Raw genomic sequence first — 19,980 nt, 5'->3', positions numbered from 1 at the left:
ATGACCTTTCCTATCTCAGGAACTCTTACTCATCCTTCAGGGTTTGGTTCCATCATCACCTCCTCTGTGAAGCCTTCCCAGACTCCCATCCCTCAAAGAGAATCTGGTATTCTCAAGTCTGTGCACTCTGATAGATGTCCATTAGGTCTTTGCCACATTGTGTAACTTAGTATGCATAGGTTTGTCCCCCTGATTAGAAGTGACTCCCTCAAAGGACAAGATCATCCATGCCTTATTCACCTCTGTGTTGCTGGGCGGACCCAGAGTAGGCTCAGTGAGCCACTGACAAGGCCCCCTTTAGACGTCCTCCAAGTAGCTTTTATTAAAAAAAAAAAAATTTTTTTTAATTTTAGGTAAACTCTATATCACATGTGGGGCTCAAACTCACGACCCTGAGACAAAGAGTGCTTGCTCTACCAACTGACCCAGCCAGATGTCCCTAAATTTAAAAAAAAAAAAAAAAAAAAGGTCCTGGGGCACCTGGATGTCTCAGTCAGTTGTGTGACCAACTATTGATTTTGGTCTGGGACATGACCTCAGGGTCATGGGATCAAGCCTCATGTTGGGCTCCATGTCTCAGCACAGAGTCTGCTTGTCCCTCTCCCTCTGTCGCTCCCCTCGTTTGCATGTGAGCATGCTCTCTCAAATAAATAAATAAATACATACATACATACATACATATATACATAAAATCTTTTAAAAAACAATTAGGGGTACCTGGGTGGCTCAGTTGGTTAAGCATCTGACTCTTGGTTTCTGCTCAGGTCATGATCTCAGGGTCCTGGGATCAAGTCTCAAGATGGGCTCTGCACTCAGCAGGGAGTCTGCTGGAGATCCTCTCTTTCTCCCTCTCCCTCTGCTCCTCCCCCTTGCTCGCTCGCTCTCGCTCTCTCAAATAAAGAAAGTCTTTAAATGAAATTTAAGGGTCTCATGTTTTAAGTTTTTATTTATTTAAATTTTTTTGTTTTAATTTTGTAAAAAGATTTTATTTATTAGAGAGAGAGAGACAGCATTCATGTGCACGCAGACCGGAAGGAGGAGCAGAGGGAGAGGGATAAGCAGACTCCCTCCCACTCCCCCCAACCCCAGCTGAGCAGGGAGCCCGACTTGACTCAGGGCTCTATCCCAGGACCCCGAGATCACCACCCAAGCTGAAGTCAGATGCTTAACCTACTGAGCCACCCAGATGCCCTTATTTATTTTTTTTTTTAAGATTTTATTTATTTAGGGGCGCCTGGGTGGCTCAGTGGGTTAAGCCGCTGCCTTCGGCTCAGGTCATGATCTCAGGGTCCTGGGATCAAGTCCTGCATCGGGCTCTCTGCTCAGCGGGGAGCCTGCTTCCCTCTCTCTCTCTCTGTCTGCCTCTCTGCCTACTTGTGATCTCTGTCAAATAAATAAAATCTTTAAAAAAAAAGATTTTATTTTTTTTTGAGATTTTATTTATTTATTTGACAGAGCTCACAAGTAGGCAGAGAGGCAGGCAGAGAGAGAGGAGGAAGCAGGCTCCCCGCGGAGCAGAGCGCCTGATGTGGGGCTCAATCCCAGGACCCTGGGATCATGACCCGAGCCGAAGGCAGCGGCTTAACCCACTGAGCCACCCAGGCGCCCCCAAGATTTTATTTTTAAGCAATCTCTGCACTTACAACCCTGAGAGCAAGAGTTGCATGCTCCACCGACTGAGACAGCCAGGCACCCTTTTACGCCTTAAAAAAGTATTTATTTATTTATATTTTTAATTCCAGTATAATTAACATTTAAAAATTTTTACCTCATATTTTAAGTTTTTAAACCCAGAACAGAAGTGTTTTCCCACTGCCTTTCAATCAAAGATATCCTGCCAATCAGAGGGAACGGGCCAAGGAAAGACGTGAACAGAGATGAAGAGCCAACTGTAAGGTTAGTTTTGCGCACACAGGTTGTCTCGCCTGATCCTCAGGATAACGCTGGGAGCTATTATTACAGATCAAATAAATGAAGTTCAGAGAAGTAAGTGACCTGCCTATAGTCACAGAACTAGCCTAGAGACTGAGCTATATTCAAACCCTGACAAGACTGACTGCAGGCCACAGTCTTTAAGGGCCCCAACTATGTTGTTCTGTTGTTCCTTATCAGCCTGAGATAGGGGTTACCTGCAGTCTGAAGGGAGCCACCAAAAGCCAGTTCCCTGTGCACCATAGCGGAAGTGAAAGCTGCCATTAGCAGGTGCTAGGTTGTCCAACCTGCTTTTTTATGCAGATGGGTAAAAAGGAGGCCTAGAGGGCAGGGACTTAGGGCTTCCCAAGGCAGGCTCTGCTTCTACTCCACCATTCCTATCTCTCCTCAGCACAGTCTTCCTGGAGAGTAGGGAGGTCTCTCTCTTCTGGGAAGAATCTTGAACTTTGGGGAGTCCAGGATGAGAAGATACAGGGATACTGGCTGGTTGGTTTGGGGAGGCAGCAGGTGTCCCAGGGAATCTCTGGGCACTCTCTGTGCCCCTCAGCCCCTGACACCTGAGGCTCAGAAGTCAGACCCATCATCTAGCCTAGTCCTGAAATCCAGGATAGGGGGCCTCCCTGGGGAGTGGTTTATAGCCTCTTGTGGTCAGATGGATCAGTCTTGGGGCCTCTCTTGTCCTACAATTGCCCAACCAACCTCCAGGCAGGAACTAGCAGACTCCCTGGTGACTTCAAGGGCCCTCAGACACTTCCTCCCCAAAGAACCTCTCTTGGGACCATCAAGAGTCCCTCCTTCTTACTTTCTGCCCTGCCTCCTCCCCACAGAACAAACAACAGGGGCTACATGGAGAGCAGGCTGGGGTATCCCTGTCACAGCAGCTGTTCCACGAAATGCTTGCTCCAGGGCCTTCCCAGTCCTTACCTCTAACCATTCCCTGGCCTCAGAGCACTACCACCCAGAATGTAAACTTCCTAGTGGCTCTCGACCTAAGTATACTTTCAAGTATGAGCTGATTTTTTTTTTCCCCCAGAAGTCAGGGTAGTGAGTCTACCAGTGAGGCGTGGCAGAGATCTTCCATTGGATAGCAAACTATAAGCTATCACACTTGACAACTCCTTCACCTTGCACCAAAACCTCAACCGCTCTGCCTGGTAATCATGTTCTGACAGCATCCAGTTGTGCTAGAAAAAACCACCTTGTGTAACCAGACATCAATCTAGCCCCTAGCTATTAACATCAAAATCTCTTCCCTCTGACTTAAGTGGTCTTAATTGGTGAGGTTTGGCCAAGGGTACTAATAGGGGTAATCATCACCACCACCACCACCATCATCATCATCCTTTTCAAGTGCTCCTTCTGTGCCAAGCACCCCACTTAATCTTCATGCCAACCCTATGAGATAGATTCAATTATTATCCCCATTTGACAGTTGGGGAAAGTGAGGATCAGAGATTTGATAATTTGCCCAAGAGTAAACTGTAATGGTAGAGATATGAAGCCAGGTAACCTGTCTCGGGGATCTTTGTACTTCAGTCTGCTGCTCTGTCTCCCAAGAAGCTCTGGGGACCTGCTTGCCTCCCCCAGAGGTCCTCAGGGGACTATGCAAAGGCATACAAAGAAGACTACTAGGCTGGGCATGGTGTCCAGGGGGGCACGGACAGGTGGAGAACAACAAGGGGCAGGGGGACTCTGAAGTTCATTTGCCCTAGGCTGTGAGGTCAGGCTAGACACAGAAGGGGTCAAGAATGGCTGGGAGAGTAGTTCTACCAGAGAGGGAATCTGTCTGTTTGCCCTTCAGGGAGAAGCCCTTGTCCTCATTGCTGTCCTACATGGAAAGAATGTTGCTAGGGAGAATGGGGCCAGGTCTCTGCTCCAGGTTTCTGAAGCTAATAGAGCCCTTTGTCCATCGTGGACTAGAGCCTCAGCACAGCCCCTTGGACTCCAGGCTTGGTGGTGTGCGGGTAAAGGGCAAGGAAGGAGAGTGGCCAAGAGGGCCAATGGAGACACGTGGTCAGGATCAGAAGACCTCTCTCAGTGACAAGTTTATAACCACACTCATCATCAGAAAAGGGGGCTTCACTCTGGGTTTATAAAACGAGTCCCTGCTTCCCCTCCCTTAGCCTTGGCTTCACATCTATAAAATGGGGGGAGTAAAAACTACCCTCCCCAGTGGTGTTGTGAGGAGTGAATGAGATGGCATATACAAAGCATTTAGCACTGTGCTTGCCTGGCATATAGTGGGTGCTCAATAATTGGGAGCTTTTGTATTAGCAATGCTCTGCTTCTATTGTTGGAGAATGAGTGTCTTTGGAGGTATTTTATGAGGCTCTGTTCCCATCGGCAGTATGGATGGTGGAGTCGAAGTTGCAAGGAGCAGCCTGGATCTAAACTTAGACAGAGAAAGAAAACAGTGAGCAACAGAACCAGCATTCAAAACGATTTCTCCAGGCTGGAATAAGCAAGATGACACTGTCCTTCTGTGAGCTTCAAGACACTCACACAAAGCAGAGGATGGGGAGAGACCTGACTTGACCCCAGCTCTGGTGAAAAGGATCTGAATGATTTAGTTGATCACAACCTGATGGGAACTAATCATGGGAGAGAAAGGCTCTGGAGCCCAGCAGTCTTAGGCTGCATTAACAGTGTGTCGCGTCCAGACTGGGGGAAATAATAGGCCTATTGTGCTGGCGTGGTCAGGCCATATCTGGAATCTTGCATTGCTACACTGACAGGCTGGAATAAGGCCAGGAGGGGGGACCAGGCCTGCTTCAGCTCCCAGGTACTCGTGCTAAGCACTTTCTGTGCATTTTCTTGTTTCATACCCAAAGCAACCCTACTAGGTAGTCACCATTAATATCTCCACTTTATACACTGGGGCGGGTGTGGGGTGGGCAGGCCGTGTAACTGAGCTGCTGGGGACCAGCCACACAGCTAGTAAATGGAGGAGCCTGGGGGTTTTCCTAATGGGTTCCTCTTGTGCTTGTACTGGAGGAAGACAGAGCATGCATCACTGAACACATATTTATGAGGTTCCTACTATGAATCAGGTCCCAGCTAGTTCAAGGGGACAGCAGTGGAAGAGATGTGGTTCCTGTCTTCCTGGAGTTCACTGTCGGGGGTGGGGGAGGGGGGTCGAAATCACTTGTAACATGGCGTGAAGGGTTTAGGGCTGGAGGGATCACAGAGCCCACCGCAGCTGACGCAAACCCAGAGAATGGAAGAGACAGAAGACGGTCAGACAGCTTGTGGCGGAGCCACGGGGGCCAGTCTGGACGGTCTTCACAGTATTCAGCTGCCTCGCTTTGGCTCTCTCTGCTCAGCAGTGACCAAGAGCTGTGAGCCAAGATGGAAGCTGCTAGGGCATATGAGGAAGCTTGCTGTGGCCATCCTGGGGTAGCCAGACCTCACCTCTCCTCCCTGCCATCAGATATCTTAAGTAAGGAAAGAAGGATCTGGAAGCTGAGCCGTCACAGGAACAGAGGTGAGTGGCCCTTGAGAATCCCAGCAGCCCCTTCACTAATTAGAGCAAATGGGCTCCCACCTGGCCTCTTGAGTGTCTGGGAAGCCTGGGGTAATGGGGGCGTAAGGGACCCCGAGGTGGTAGAAAAGCATGTTTTCTGGATCTGTGTCTGTCTGGCATCTGTTCCAGACTAATGTCCATCTTCTCTCAAGGACCAGATTACTCAGTCCTCTCTTTCTCACGTCTTTTCCTTGATTGTTTCAACCCAGAGTGCCACCGCAGCTCTGTATTTCCCAGGGTTTTTTGTTGGGGAGACACACACACCGCCATTAGCCTTCTGGTAATTTTTGCTGAGGGGGACAGAGCAAGGCTGCTAAGAGAGAAGGCTCTGGAAAGGGATGAAACCTGTCAGGCCTGGCTCTGCCACATAACAGCTGGTTGGCTTCTCTGAGTTTGCATTTCCTCAGCTATAAAATGGGGATAATAGTCCCCAGCTCGTCGTTGCCCAGAGGACTGAATGAGATCACATCAGGCATGGAGGAACCTCTCCATAAAGGTCACTGTTATGATCATGGTGTCCTAGCGGCTGTGGTCCTGTCTCCTCCCCACAACTCGGGAGCCCCCCGCCAGCAGGGGCAGCGGCTGCGTGGCCTCATTACCACCCCTCCCCCCCACTCCCCACTCCATCGCCCAGAGCCCCTGAGAATCCAGTGTTGGAAAGCGGGAATGATCAGTCCTGGGGATGAAAGAGGGGCATCGATACTGAAAGTGCCAGGCGCCACATCCTCCATCCAGGTTTGGAGCAGAGGGACACTCGACCCGACTTCTGGTTTTAAAGGGGGCGGTGGGTTTCCCAGCTCCTAGCGGTTCCTAGGCGCGGGGGGTCAGAAGTCATGGGCTGCAGGCAAGACTCGGGGAGAACTCACTCTGGGGGACCTCGAGCAGCTCCCTTGCAGCCTTAGGCCTCAGTTTCCTCGTGCGTGTCAGGTGGGTGTCCCGGTCTTCTCCCCCCCGGGTTCGGAAGAGCACGCGCAAGCCGGATGCCGGCTTTTGAGAACGTGGCTCTGTGGCAGAGCCTGCTGGGCTGGCTGAGACAGGCGGGAGCGCGGGCGGCGGGCCGCGGAGATTGGCTGCGGCGGGGCCGGGGCTCGGGGATTGGATCTCAGAGGGCAGGGGCCGAGCCTTTAAGAGGCGCGAGGGGGCGTGCAGGAGAGTGTGAGCCTCGCCCGCCGGCCGGGTTTAGAAGCGCGCGCGGCGGCGGTGGCGGCGGCGGTCACGACGGGATCCCGGGCGGGAGCCGAGGCCCGCGGAGCAGAGGAGCATCCCGGCGTCCCGGTCCCAGGCGGCGTGGCCCGCGGGTCATGGCCAAAGGAGAGGGCGCCGAGAGCGGCTCCGCGGCGGGGCTGCTGCCCACCGGCATCCTCCCAGCCGCTGAACGGCCGGCCCAGGTGAAGGTGAGGGCCCGCCCCCGACCCCCGCCAACCCGGGCGGAGGGCTGGGGGCTGGGGGCGAGCTTAGATGGGGACGTCGAGGGAGAGGCTTGGTTCCGGGACGCCTTGGGCTAGCCCGGGACCTACGGGCCCCGCAGCAGGGGAGGGACGGGGGTTGCCCTGGGGACGGGGGCTGAAGGAGAAAGTTTGTAGGCATCGGCACCCCCCTTTTCTCACCCCCCGCACCTCCCCCCCCCCCCCCGCCCCGCCGCCCCGCATCTCTGAGGAGCGGCCCTGCCAGAAGCTTCACGTGGTGCCCGGCTCTGCTGAGCGGGTTTCCGTTCTTCTGTGACGAGTGGCTTAGGTTTGCCGCCCTGGAAGCCAGGCAGACCCCAGAGGTCTGGGAAAACCCCGTTAGTTCCCCATCTCTCAGCCCCCTACTCCCCACTCCCACAGATCCACGCTTGCGCCTCCGCTCTGCGGTGAGGGCCGCTCAAGTTCATTCATTAGAACAAGAGCTAATCCCCAGGCATTTGTGCGAGTGTGGGTGTTGGCGCGCGCGGTGCTTTGCGCGTCTTGACCTTCGACCCCATCCCCAGCTCTCTCGGACCTCATGAAGAGCCGAACGAAATCGGGAGGCTCCAGGGGCAGTGGATCCTAGGCAACAGATATCTGCCTGGGAAGTGACTGCCTTTTCCTGTTAGCTTTATTAACCGGTCCCTGCAAGCAGCCAGGGTGAGGAGTTAGGTTGCTACTACATCTGAGTAATCTCCACTTTCCGCCCGGCAACCTCAATCTTCCTGGTGCCCCACCCAGTTAGGGCCCCAGCACCCAGAGGCCTTTCTTCTCCTCTCCAAGGTTCCCTAGGAGCTGAAGATGGGGGACAGCAAGAGGGAGGGCAGGACAGTTCCTGGGCTGGCCTGAAGCTCTGGCTGCGTTCAGGGGCCAGGGTGGCTCAGGGACAGATGAAGGAACAGCTGTGCCCTCAGCCAGCTGAGCCGGCCCCGGGCTCTCTAGAGTCCTCAACCCAGTAGGCAGGTGGGTCCTGGCCTCTGAACTAGGGCGGGAGCAGGGGCTGGGCTTAGGCGGCTCTTGGCAGCAAGAGGATTTTCAGGTTGTGGCGGTTGGTGCTGGGTGGGGACAGGTCCACTGCTGGAACATGCTCCCTTCCAGCTTGAAAAGAGCATGGCTGAGACCCTGGTGGGAGTCTTCTGGGATGAGGGGCTGCTAAAATAACTCAGGATCTGGGGGTGGGGTGCTTAGGGACAACTTCCTCAGTATGGATTCCCGTTTTCCAGGGTTCCTAAGATAGAGAATACCTTTCTTTTCTTGTGGGAAGTGAGCTCTCCCTGGGTGGGAACAGGGAAAGGCAGACTTGTTCCTCCTGGCAGAGTTGGCTGGAGGGATGGTCCTGCCTCTGGAACATTCTAGGATGGAGGCCAGGATCTTGGGTCTTTTTCATCCTTTCCTCTTCTTCTCAGAAGGAACCCAAGAAGAAACAACAGTTGTCCATTTGCAACAAGCTTTGCTATGCAGTTGGGGGGGCCCCCTACCAGGTGACAGGCTGTGCCCTGGGGTTCTTCCTGCAGATCTACCTGTTGGATGTGGCTCAGGTAAGTGGAATGAGCCTGCCAGGGCTCCTCCAGCATCCTGAGGTAGGAAGGACTAGGGACTGTTCCATCTGTGAAGTGGGACTGGAATCCTTACTTTGCTGCCTCTCAGAGTCAGCAGCGGATAGAAATAAGGCGGCTTTGGAAAGTATCCAAGTGGGGAATCTATCCACTCCAGGAGTCTCAGCTGGCAAGGTCAAGGCAACTTTCCTTGCCTGGCAAGAGCAATAGAGCCTGGAGGGGTAGGCGAGGGTGTGAGGGTGAATGGAGCCTGCTAGTGACGCTGTTCTAAGAAGAGACTGGCACACTGTGTCCCCATCTGGACAACAGTCAGCTGGTTCCGCTCAGGGGTTGCTAGATGTTGCCAGGCTTATAGATAAGGCATATCTCACCTTCACCTAAGAAGCAGAGGCATGTCAGTGGGCAGAGGGGCCCCCAAGTGCTGGGCTCAGGGAAGGTGCCTGGTGTGTGGGGTCTTTGACTGGGAGAGGTACTTAGGGAGAAGCAGGGCTCCGCTCTGTTTTGAGAAGCTTTGGCCAGGAGGCTGGCATCCTGAAAATTCACCTTGCCTGGGTGGGAGAATGGGCAGCTCAACAGACATGGATTTGGGGGCTCACATACTGCACTGGCTGTCTTTTTGTTTTTAAAAATCTTATTCATTTAACTGACAGAGAGACAGTGAGAGAGGGAACACAAGCAGGGGTAATGGGAGAGGGAGAAGCGGCTTTCCATTGAGCAGAGACTCCGATGCAGGGCTTGACCCCAGGACCCAGGGATCATGACCTGAGCTGAAGGTAGATACTTAACGACTAAGCCATCCAGGCGCCCCTGGCTGTCTTTTCTATGTAGCATCTGGCTCTGCAAGCAAAGCATCTTAGTTGTATCCATTTCTAGGTGGGGAACATTGAGCCCCAGGAAGGACAAATAACTTTATTCAAGCAGCTAGTTTTGGAGCAAATCCCATGGGCTGGGTCCTAAGTGGGGTGCAAATATGAGGAACCTGTAATCCAAGTGTAGAACTGTTGTCAGGAGTGGGAGGGTAGGGAAAGTCGGATTGGGGAAGCTACAGTGTGGGAGAGGCCACTAGCTTCCCCACTCCCTGGAACAAAAGCAAAAGTAGAGTCTTGATGGGTATAAGGAAGAGTCTTCCCTTCCAGATAAGCTGTCTCTTTCAGGCTAAAAGATTTGTGAAGAGGGGAGTAGTTTGACTGGATAGTGACAGGCCACTTTCTAAAAGCATCTAAAGATTTCTTTTTCCACATCCAAAATAGAGCTTGACCTGCAAGACAGGGATTTTAACTCCGGTTCTGTAAGATAGGGATCGTGGCTCCCATTATAGAGATGGGGAAATTGAGGCCCACTGTGGTCACCCAGCAAATGCTCATTCTGCTATCAGGTGGTGTGGAGTTCAGGGCTGTGAGAGCGAAGCAAGGAAAGGATTCTGGGTTCATTCTAATGGGTGGGAGTGTTTTCAAGGGCAGTGGAAGGGAGGATATAAAAGAGCAGATCTGGGAAAATTTCTAAGGCACGTACTGCTACTGACCGCTATCAGAGAACTGTTACTATCACCATCAACAGGCAAGCAAAGATGCTTAAGGCCTGGGTGAGAGCAGTGCACAGTCCCCAGGGCCTGGCTGGGATGGGGAGGAAGCCCCTGCTTTTGCCTACTATTGAGGGTTGAGGTGAGGAGAGGGATTAAGGGGTCATCTTCCACGTGTTCCCCATTCCAGGTGGACCCTTTCTCTGCCTCCATCATCCTGTTTGTGGGCCGAGCTTGGGATGCCTTCACAGACCCCTTGGTGGGCTTCTGCATTAGCAAATCTTCCTGGACCCGCCTGGGCCGCCTCATGCCCTGGTGAGTAAAAGAGACTTCTCCGAGCTGGCAGAAGGCAGGGCATCCGGCATGTCTACTAACTCTTGATCTTTCCATCTGGCTTGTTACAGACTGTGGGGTGAGGAGAAGAAATGACGAAAAAAAACCCAAGTGTTGAAACCCTGGCTGAGGCCTCAGCTGCCCCAGGCATGGACACTGCGATGCCCTGCCAATTCATTCCCAGGCTGGCCAAATTGCTAGACTGAGGAGCTTCCCCCCTTCTCCAGGCCCCGTTGCTCCCTTGCGGTCCATTCCCTTCAGTGAAGGGAAGTCATTTCCCACAGTGGCAGAGATAGTGCTGCACAGTGGTTGAGAGGTTACACTCTGAAACCAGCCTGGCTCAGTTTCAATACCCCCCAAGCTGTGCAACCTTGGGCAAGTCACTTAACATCTCTGAGCCTCAAGCTTCTTCATCTGCAAAATGGAGATGATAATTATGTCTGTCTCCTGGGTTTATGGGGAAGGTCACACCTTTTTTATATGTGAAGTACTTAGAACAGTGCTTGGCCCTTATTAAGTAATCTATAATTTGGCACCTCTTCAGAGTAGCTCCTGGTGGGGCAAGGGTGGAGGGTAATACCCAGAATGGAATAGCAGACCCATAACCTCTGCCCCCTTGGGTGATGTAAAGTACCTTTTCCCTTGATACAGAGCCTACACTACTCAGCCTCAGGCTATAGGGCAAGGTTGGGGGAGGTAGTACTGTAGATCAGACAGCAAAGGGAGACACAGGGGACAGGCTGACAGGCTGGAGCTCTGGTTCCCACCAGGACATCCTGCTCGGTGGGGGGAGGGGGGTGGACATGCCCCTTTCATCTCCAGCCCATCCAGGCTCAAGTGGGCGCCTTCCTGCCCCAGGGGTGCCCATACCTGGTCTCCGGCCTTCAAAGCTCTTCCCACAGCCCCCACCTCACCCCCACAACTTCCTTTCCCACGAGGCCCCCCTCCCACCACAATCCCCGCCAGCCTCTGGCTAAGGCCCAAATTGGGGCCTTTGATCCAGGCTTTATGGCTGGGGTGGGGGAGGGGGGAAGGGGGGGAGCGGAGGAGGGAGGGCGGCAGCAAGAAGGCAGGAGAGCCTGCCTTACCTGGACAGGCTGTCCAGGTAGGAGTCAGCAACAAGGCTGGGCCCCGGATCTGAGTCCCTGGCAGCCGGTGGGAGGTGGGGCTTTGCTGCCACATCTCCTCATGAGGCACAGCCAATGGCAGGCAGCTACCCTGGACAGCCCCTTGCGGTGGCAGCAGCCGCCCGGGTTACTTCCAGTCACACTTGGTTTCTCAGCGAAGGCTGCCGGAAGGAGCCCTTGTTCTCTGAGGAGACACGTGGATTCGGGCGGGAGGGAGGAGGGCCGAGAGGGAGAGCTGAGGAGGGCCTCCCCGTGGGAAGTAGGATCTGAGGGCCTCACACCGGGCAGGTGTGGCAGCCGGCTTGCTGAAGTTGCTGAGGGCCCTTCAGGCTCCTTTTTCACTTAACACCGTGTCTCTGTACATGTCCTCACCTGCCTGGGTGGTAATTCCCAGTGATACCTCTTGAATGGTACCTCCACCCTGTGTCTGAGGGCACACTGGATCCCTCATGGACTGAGGGCCTGCCATGAGGGTATGGGACCTCCTTCCCGTCCCTACCCCAGTAAGGTCCTAGGCCCCTTCTTGTAGTGTGAAAAGAGGCTGGGCCTTTCAGGGTCTATCAGCCCCGTGGCCAACCATCCTTCCAGCCCTCAGAGCAGCCCCTGCCCTCAGCCAGCACTCAAATCTACCCTTCAGATCGGGAAGACTTTGACAGACACTTTCCCTAGAGTTCCCGAGGCTACCTGGTGAGAGGCCAGGGTCAGGCGGGCAGGTGGGGGTGTAGCAGGGCTGGGCCTGTGGCCTGATTCCCAGGCTGCGGACCCCATACTCTCCTGCTGAGCTCTCCTGGTGTGAAAGTCACAGCAAGCACTTACTGTGTCCCAAGCACTCTTCTACACTTTAATATTAACTTACTGAAGTCTCAAAACTCCTTCCTTTCTATGAAATAAAACCGGTGGCCTGTAAGGCCTTACATGACCTGGTATTCTGTGTCCTCCAACCCTGTCTCCTAAACCCGTCCCCTCTGCTCACTCCACTCCAACCTCAGCGGCCTCCTTGCTACTCCTCAGACCTGCCTGAGCACCTGACTGCTCGGCCCAGCACACTTTGGCCTCAGGCAACTGCAAGGCCAGCTGCTTCCTCTCAGTCAAGTCTTGGCACAGATGTCAGCTTCTCCATGAGGGCTCCCCTGTCTACTGTGCTGTCCGTTGTAACCCCACGCTCCTGGTCCCCTTTAGCCAGCTTTCTTTTCTCTGTAGCCCTTAATCACCTTCTAATGTTATAGAATTTTTAAAAACTGTGGTAAAATATATATAACATACATTTTGTCATTTTAACCTTTCATTTATTTATTTGTTTTTATTTTTTAAAAGATTTATTTGAGATAGAGTGAGCGAGCAAGAGAGAGCACAAGTCAGAGGGGGGAGGGGCAAAGGGAGAGGGAGAAGCAGGCTCCCCACTGAGCAGGGAGCCCGATATAGGGTTCCATCCCAGGACCCCAGGATCATGACCTGAGCCAAAGGCAGATGCTTAACCAACTAAGCCACCCAGGCACAATGCCCCACCCCCCATCTTTAAAAAGATGTATTTATTTGAGAGAGAGAGAGAGAGAGCAGGGAGAGGGGCAGAGAAAGAGGGAGGATCCTGAAGCATGAGCTTCAGGATTCCCGCTGAGCATGGAGCCTGCCTCAGGGCTTGATCCCAGGACCCTGAGATCCTGACCTGAACCTAAATCAAGAGTTAGTCACTTAACCGACTGAGCCACCCAGGCACCCCACCATTTTAAGCATTTTTAACTGTACAATTTAGTGCCATGAAATATATATATATATTTTTTAAGATTTTATTTATTTATTTGACAGAGAGAGAGAGAGAGAGATCACAAGTAGGCAGAGAGGCAGGCAGAGAGAGAGGGGGAAAAAGGCTCCCCGCTGAGCAGAGAGCTCGATGTGGGGTTCGATCCCAGGACCCTGAGATCATGATGCGAGCCAAAGGCGGAGTCCCAACCCACTGAGCCACCCAGGCGCCCCCATTAAATATATTCTTATTGTGCAACCATCACCACTGTCCATCTCCAGACTTTCTTCATCTTCCCAAACTGATACTTTGTACCCAGAAAAAATAACTCCCCATACCTCCCTCCCCACAGTGACTCACAACCACTGTTTTACTTTCTGTCTCTGAATTTGACCTCTGTAGGTCTCTTGTAGGTGGGATCAGGCAATACTTGTCCTTTTGTGACTGGCTTATTTCACTTAGTGTAACATCTTCAAGGTTCATCTATGTTATACCATGTGTCAGACTTTCATTCCTTTTGAAGGCTGAATGATATATGTATAACTTTTAAATTATATTTATTTTTCATTTGCCAACTAGAATACAAGTTCCACCAGGCAATAACTTTTGTCTGTTTCGCTCACTGATCCATCCTAAGTCGTAAGAATAGTGCTTAGCCCAGAGTCAGCACTTGAATATTTCTTGAGTAAGGTTGAGTGTAATTAGGTGCTATTACTATTCTCTTTATACAGATAAGAAAATGAAACTTAGAGAAGTTGAATGACTTGCTCAAGACCAAATTATGTATAGTTATTGGTAGAGGCAGAATTGCATTCCTGAAGAATGGCTCCAAAGGTCTTTCTCTTAGCCATTGCTCTCTAGTGCCTTTAATTTTTTTTTTTTATTTTTTAAAGATTTTATTTATTTATTTGACAGACAGAGATCACAAGTAGGCAGAGAGGCAGGCAGAGAGAGAGGGGAAGGGAAGCAGGCTCCCTGCCGAGCAGAGAGCCTGATGCGGGGCTCAATCCCAGGACCCTGAGATCATGACCCGAGCTGAAGGCAGAGGATTTAACCCACTGAGCCACCCAGGCGCCCCTTTGTTGCCTTTTTATACTGATGACATGAAGTCAGTCCATCCTGTGGTCTAACCACTTTTGTAATGTTGTGGGATGCACCATTGGGAAGGCAGACATTTACCCTCCCTTAGAGTGATTTCATTAGGCCTGGTCTTAGACCTGCAGTTGTCTTCCCCCACCCATGTGTGTGCCCATGGTATGTATATATGTGTGCTCACGAGGGGTGTGTGTGCACATGTAAGAACACCAGTGTTGGGGTTGCTCCTTCTTCCTGCCTTCCTGCCCTACCACCCAAGGTTTCACTGCCATTCATGGTTTCCCCAGCCCATAGGAAGCCCCTGCCTCGAGCCCTCTCCCCTGGGGAGACTAGGCAAGGCACAGCATCTGACCTCATGCTCCGTGCTCAGGATTTCAGTCCAGGGGCGCTGTGGCAGTCTGCATTTCCGGGCGTGGCCATCAGCCTCTTCCCAGGGACCCTGGGGTGGGTGGATTCAGGGGGAGGAATTTCCTTCCTGGCAGGCACCCTGTGGATCTACAGAGCAATCTGGGCTGACCCCAGATCCTGGGGTTTTGGCATCCAGCCCCTACTCAGACCCTCCCCTTCTCCAGGATCATCTTCTCCACACCCCTGGCCATCATTGCTTACTTCCTCATCTGGTTCGTGCCTGACTTCCCACAGGGCCAGGCCCTGTGGTACCTGCTTTTCTATTGCCTGTTTGAAACACTGGTCACGGTGAGTGTGGGTGCCTCCCCTGGGTGTCTGGTGGTGGGGAGGAATGAGGGCCGTCCCCAGGGCCTGTAGGGTTGGTGCCAGAAGCCACATCTGCTTGTCCATCATCTGACCGGCTGAGGGCCTCTCTTCCATGCCAGTGTTTCCACGTTCCCTACTCAGCTCTCACGATGTTCATCAGCACAGAACAGAGTGAGCGGGATTCTGCCACTGCATATCGTAAGTGTCTCTCTGGCCCACTGACCCCCCCACCAGGCACCATGGGGTGATTGTTCCCTGACCCTCCTGCCACATTTCTTCCCTTGCTGGGACTGGGTATAAAGCCATCTCAAAAATAACTTGATCCCTTCATTGCTCTGGTGAGAACAGAGAGGTTCAGGGACTAGACAGAGGTCATACAGAGCAAGGCCTTAAGTGTAGGCCAAGGTGCCATCTGTCCCACCATCGTATATCTACTCTTGGAACAGCTGCCACCACCTGGGGCTAGAACTGGGCCTCTGTCCACCTGACCTTCACGAGGCCCCTCCAAAGGACCTTTTTACCGTTCAGGGATGACTGTGGAGGTACTGGGCACAGTGCTGGGCACGGCGATCCAGGGGCAAATCGTGGGACAAGCAGATACGCCTTGCCTCCAGGACCCCGCTGACTCTGCACTGGCCATGGAAGGTGCCAATCGGACACAGAGCACCACCTCACTCAGAGAAACGGTGAGGCCCTTGGTGGTGCAGAGATGTGGGGAGATGAGGCACAGCGGGGCGCTCTGCAGGCCTCCTCAATGCCATCCACGTTTATTAAGTGTGGGGCGTTTGATCTATACACACTGTTAACAGGCCCGCTTTTCTGATAAGGAAACTAACACATACAGAGGCTAAATAATTTGGCCCGGGTCACAGAACTAGTGATTTACAGAAACTAGATTTGGGGAGATTTGAATGGTGGGCTGTCATGCTCCACAGCCCGGCTTCTTAACATTCCATTTCTTTGGACTTTGCTTAGCTGTGGGAAGAGGCAGCTGGCCCAGAATGATTCTCCCATTTCACAGGTGGAGACAGTGAGGCCCCAGGGAAGGGCCTATTCCATAGAGTAGAGCTGCCAAGAGTTGGGATAAGATCGGACTGACTTTCTGTCGCCTTTATCTCCCTTGTAGCAAAATGCGTACCTGCTAGCGGCAGGGGTCATTGCCTCCATCTATGTCATCTGTGCCGTCATCCTGACTCTGGGCGTGAGGGAGCGGAGAGGTGAGGGGTCCCCGGGGAGCAGTGTAGGCCCCAGCACTGCCTGGCTTTGTCCCTCTGCCTGGGCCACAGGCTTTGGGATGGGCCTCCGGTCCTTCCTCACTGTCTCCTCTGGCCCCCAGAACCCTATGAGACTCAGCAGGCTGAGCCAATATCCTTTTTTCGGGGCCTCCGGCTGGTCATGAGCCATGGCCCCTACGTCAAGCTTATTGCCGGCTTCCTCTTCACCTCCCTGGCTTTTATGGTGAGTGGGGGGCCTGACGTGCTCAGCCTTGAGGGTAGGACGGGTGCAAGAGGGGTGGGGTAAAATAAGGACTGGGGCTGTGATGAAGCCGGAGGGACAGAGGGATGGGGGTGGGGTAAGCAGAGGACCCAGGAGCATGGGGAAGCCTGGGCCCTGACATCACTTCTTTCCTTGCATTTCCTTCCCCCTACCCTGCCCATCCCTCAGCTGGTGGAGGGGAACTTCGCCTTGTTTTGCACCTACACCCTGGGCTTCCGAAACGAATTCCAGAATCTGCTCCTGGCCATCATGGTGTGTGTGGGGCCCCGAGGGTGGGTAGACAGCCTGTGCTTCGAGATGGTTCTTTGGATAGTCAGAGGATGTTTCCCAGACTGGCTAAGGTTAGGAGGGATAAGGGAGGAATCTCTGAATCACTGGTTGGATCTGACCTACAATTGCTTAGGCAAGACTGTGCAAGATTTGGGGCAAGATATTCCAGTAGGGAACATAGCAAAAACCAAGGTGTGGAGACCAGGAACTTGGAGACTTTGTGCTCAGCTGTGCTCAGAGAAGGTAGGAGATAAGACTGGGACTAGCACTCAGCTCCCCTGGGGAGCCATCCAAGGTGCCTGTCCACTTCCTCAGGGCCCAGATGGTGTCATCCAGCTGTCCACAGGCAAGGCTAGGAATATCTTCGAGGTTTAGGAAGGGCAGCAGGAGTTCATGACTAAGCCACTGCCCTCACCCTCCACTGTGTATCCCCAGCTCTCGGCCACATTCACCATTCCCATCTGGCAGTGGTTCCTAACCCGATTTGGCAAGAAGACGGCTGTAAACATTGGGATCTCAGTGAGTGGGGCTGAAGGGGTAGGGCCTGGGCATAGTTGGAGGTTTCTGGTGGGAGTCTCCAGGCTGACTTATCTTCCTGTACCCACCCCTTCCTCTAGTCGGCAGTGCCATTTCTCATCTTGGTGGCCTTCATGGAGAGCAACCTGATTGTCACCTACGTGGTAGCTGTAGCAGCTGGCATCAGTGTAGCTGCGGCCTTCTTATTACCCTGGTAAGTGTATGGAGGCCCACCTGGCTATGTTCCCCAGCCCCTTTCCCCCTACCTCTTTAGCTCCTTGGGAATTCTGCAGGGGTTCTCCTGGTTGTGGGTCTAGGTTGGGGGTGGGACTGGTCTTCCTGTACAGTTGTATGGGTTGTGAACTTTGCAAGAAGACCCAATCGAGGTGTGAGATGGGCGGCTTAAATCTGGTCTGTGCCCTATTCACCAAGCTGCATATCTGAGTGGGGCTCCGTCTCAGAGAAGGGGGCCTTCTTATGACCATGAAGTTGCCGTGTCTTCACAGAGCTGTGTGCCCCAGGGCTACAAAAGTCCCAGATGGCCACCTCTTCTTACTGACACAGAGGTGCCACATGGGCTAGTGGGGGCCCTGGTGCACTGGGCAGGTGGGTCCTCATGGCCTCACGGCCGCCACCACACTGCAGGTCCATGCTGCCTGATGTCATCGATGACTTCCACTTAAAGCAGCCCCAGTCGCATGGAACCGAGCCCATCTTCTTCTCCTTTTATGTCTTCTTCACCAAGTTCGCCTCCGGAGTCTCCCTGGGCATCTCCACCCTCAGTCTTGAGTGAGTGCGGTGGGGTCCGGGAGCAGGGCTGGGCAGGGCCGAGCCCCAGGGGCCCCAGACTCACCACTCCCCTGACCACTGGGTCCCACAGCTTTGCCGGGTACCAGACCCGTGGCTGCTCCCAGCCGGCACGTGTCAAATTCACCCTGAAGATGCTGGTGACCATAGCTCCCATAGTCCTCATCCTGCTAGGCCTGCTGCTCTTCAAGCTGTACCCCATCGATGAGGAGAAGCGGCGGCAGAACAAGAAGGCCCTGCAGGCTCTGAGGTGAGAGTGGGGAGGAAAGGAGCGGGGGAAAGTCCGATCTAGGCCCTCAGACCCTGCCTCTTGTGGCCAAGTCCTGACTTACCTCCTGCACATGGACGTCTTCCCTTGAAGGCTCCTCCTCTGTTGCCCCTTCTGGCAACTGATTGAGGAGAAGGGCAGCTGACATCCCTCCGATACTTAGCTGCATGCCAGGCAGTGGGCCGGCTGGTTTTGCATTTCTTCATTCAGCAGCTACTTACTGGAAACCTACTAGGTGCCAGGCACTGCTCTAGTGGATGAAACGGACAGAATCCCCGCCCTCACAGAGTTTACTAGGGAATGTGCATTCATCATCTCCTGCAGTCCTTTGAGAACCCTACGTGTCAGGAGAGTCCCGAGATTCCCACCCAGCAGATAAAGAAACCGAGCCTTAACCAGGAAGAGTAACCCGCCCAGCTGAGAAGGAGTAGAACTGGGGTTTGAGCCCTGGCATTCTCACTCCAGAGCCTGCCTTCTTCACGGCTCTCTGGGCAGGCAGGACCTCAGGAGTGGTCTGAGGCTGCCTTTCTGGAGACCAGAAGGCACAGGGAAGTGAATTCATGGTGGTCCATCAGCAAGCCCAGGCCAAGACGTAGTCCTGGGTCTTGTGGTGCCCTAGGGGCAGCAAGAACTGCAAACAGACCAACTGGCGGTTTCTGGGTGGAGAGAGGGAGTGAGCCAACTGTCTACATCCTGTCGTTTAGATTCATCTGACAGCTGGCTGTAGGGCCGACGTCGTGAGGAACAAGGCAGCTGGGGAAGGGGAAGGGGAAGGATGCTTCCTCCAACCCATCTCCTCTGGCTCTTGCAGGGAAGAGGCCAGCAGCTCTGGCTGCTCAGACACAGACTCTACAGAGCTGGCCAGCATCCTCTAGGGCCTGCTGTGTTACCCGAAGCCACCATCCACGGGGCCTGGGGCCCAGACCACAGGAGGAATCAGGGCCTGCCGGTCTGTTCGCTGACTAGCTGATCTCCAGGTGCCAGAAAGGGAGCCAAAGACTGGAGAGTAAGTGGCCCAGGATACCTCCTGCGCCTACCGTGGGGGGGCGCTGTTCAGACAGCCTCCTGCCTCCCATCTGCCTGCCCACAGGGCCAAGCCCCAGGGCTGCTACTGTGAATATGCCATGGACTGATGAGGCCTAGCCCGGAACACTAATGTAGAAACGTTTTATACAGAGACTAATTAATAACTTAATGACCGTGTATATAGCAATGTGTGTATGTATGTGTTTGTGTGCTATTAATGTTATTAATTTTGATAAAAGCTGGAAACCAGAGGTGCTTGTTTCTGTCTTCGCCCTCAGCCACTCACTGAGCCCTTCTGTGCCAAGACAGGGAAATGAAGCTGCAGGTGCCCTGGGGAGCAAGACTGTGTCTGGAAGTGTGATAACAGCATCGGCTAACGTTTACTAAACACCTGTCTGTACCAGGCATGGTGTGGAGGCTTTACCTTCATTTTGCTGGTTCTCGAATTTAATCCTTAAAACCATCTTGCTACGTTGGGACTATTCCCCTTTTTTAATTTATTTTTTCTTTATTAGTATTTTTGAAGTAGGGTCTATGCCCAGCATGGGGCTTGAACTCACCACCCTGAGATCAAGACCTGAGCTGAAATCAAGAGTCGGGCGCTTAACCAGCCG

At 53.2% G+C, this 19,980-nt stretch overlaps 1 protein-coding gene across 3 annotated transcripts; it reads left to right on the top strand.

Annotated features, from left to right (window-relative positions):
• Positions 1-6,632: 6,632 nt before the first annotated feature.
• Positions 6,633-19,617, top strand: MFSD2A (MFSD2 lysolipid transporter A, lysophospholipid). Of its 3 annotated transcripts, none has more exons than XM_080799983.1 (14): positions 6,633-6,843; positions 8,307-8,438; positions 10,166-10,290; positions 14,841-14,964; positions 15,102-15,180; positions 15,511-15,668; positions 16,109-16,199; positions 16,319-16,440; positions 16,648-16,731; positions 17,185-17,268; positions 17,367-17,479; positions 17,911-18,054; positions 18,146-18,322; positions 19,152-19,617. In XM_080799983.1, exons 1-14 carry the CDS (start codon positions 6,757-6,759, stop codon positions 19,213-19,215), a joined length of 1,584 nt encoding a protein of 527 aa, XP_080656109.1. In that variant the 5' UTR covers positions 6,633-6,756; the 3' UTR covers positions 19,216-19,617. The 3 variants fall into 3 exon arrangements, with proteins under 3 accessions (XP_080656109.1, XP_080656108.1, XP_080656107.1); XM_080799982.1 differs by having other exon boundaries at positions 6,633-6,849; positions 8,310-8,438; XM_080799981.1 differs by having other exon boundaries at positions 6,633-6,849.
• Positions 19,618-19,980: the final 363 nt, after the last annotated feature.

This window comes from Martes martes (genome assembly GCF_963455335.1).
Source record: "Martes martes genome assembly, chromosome: 4".
Classification (NCBI taxonomy): domain Eukaryota; kingdom Metazoa; phylum Chordata; class Mammalia; order Carnivora; family Mustelidae; genus Martes; species Martes martes.
The sequence above is the reverse complement of the archived record's forward strand: the minus strand, read 5'-3'. Positions and strand labels throughout refer to the sequence as shown.

What these genes read in the sequence shown, in the direction of transcription:
- MFSD2A (XM_080799981.1), top strand. Translation starts at nt 6,757, where the DNA reads ATGGCCAAAGGAGAGGGCGCCGAGAGCGGCTCCGCGGCGGGGCTGCTG. An exon ending in CTGTAAACATTGGGATCTCA is followed by an intron (nt 17,269 to 17,366) that starts GTGAGTGGGGCT and finishes CCCTTCCTCTAG; the next exon opens with TCGGCAGTGCCATTTCTCAT. An exon ending in AAGGCCCTGCAGGCTCTGAG is followed by an intron (nt 18,323 to 19,151) that starts GTGAGAGTGGGG and finishes TGGCTCTTGCAG; the next exon opens with GGAAGAGGCCAGCAGCTCTG.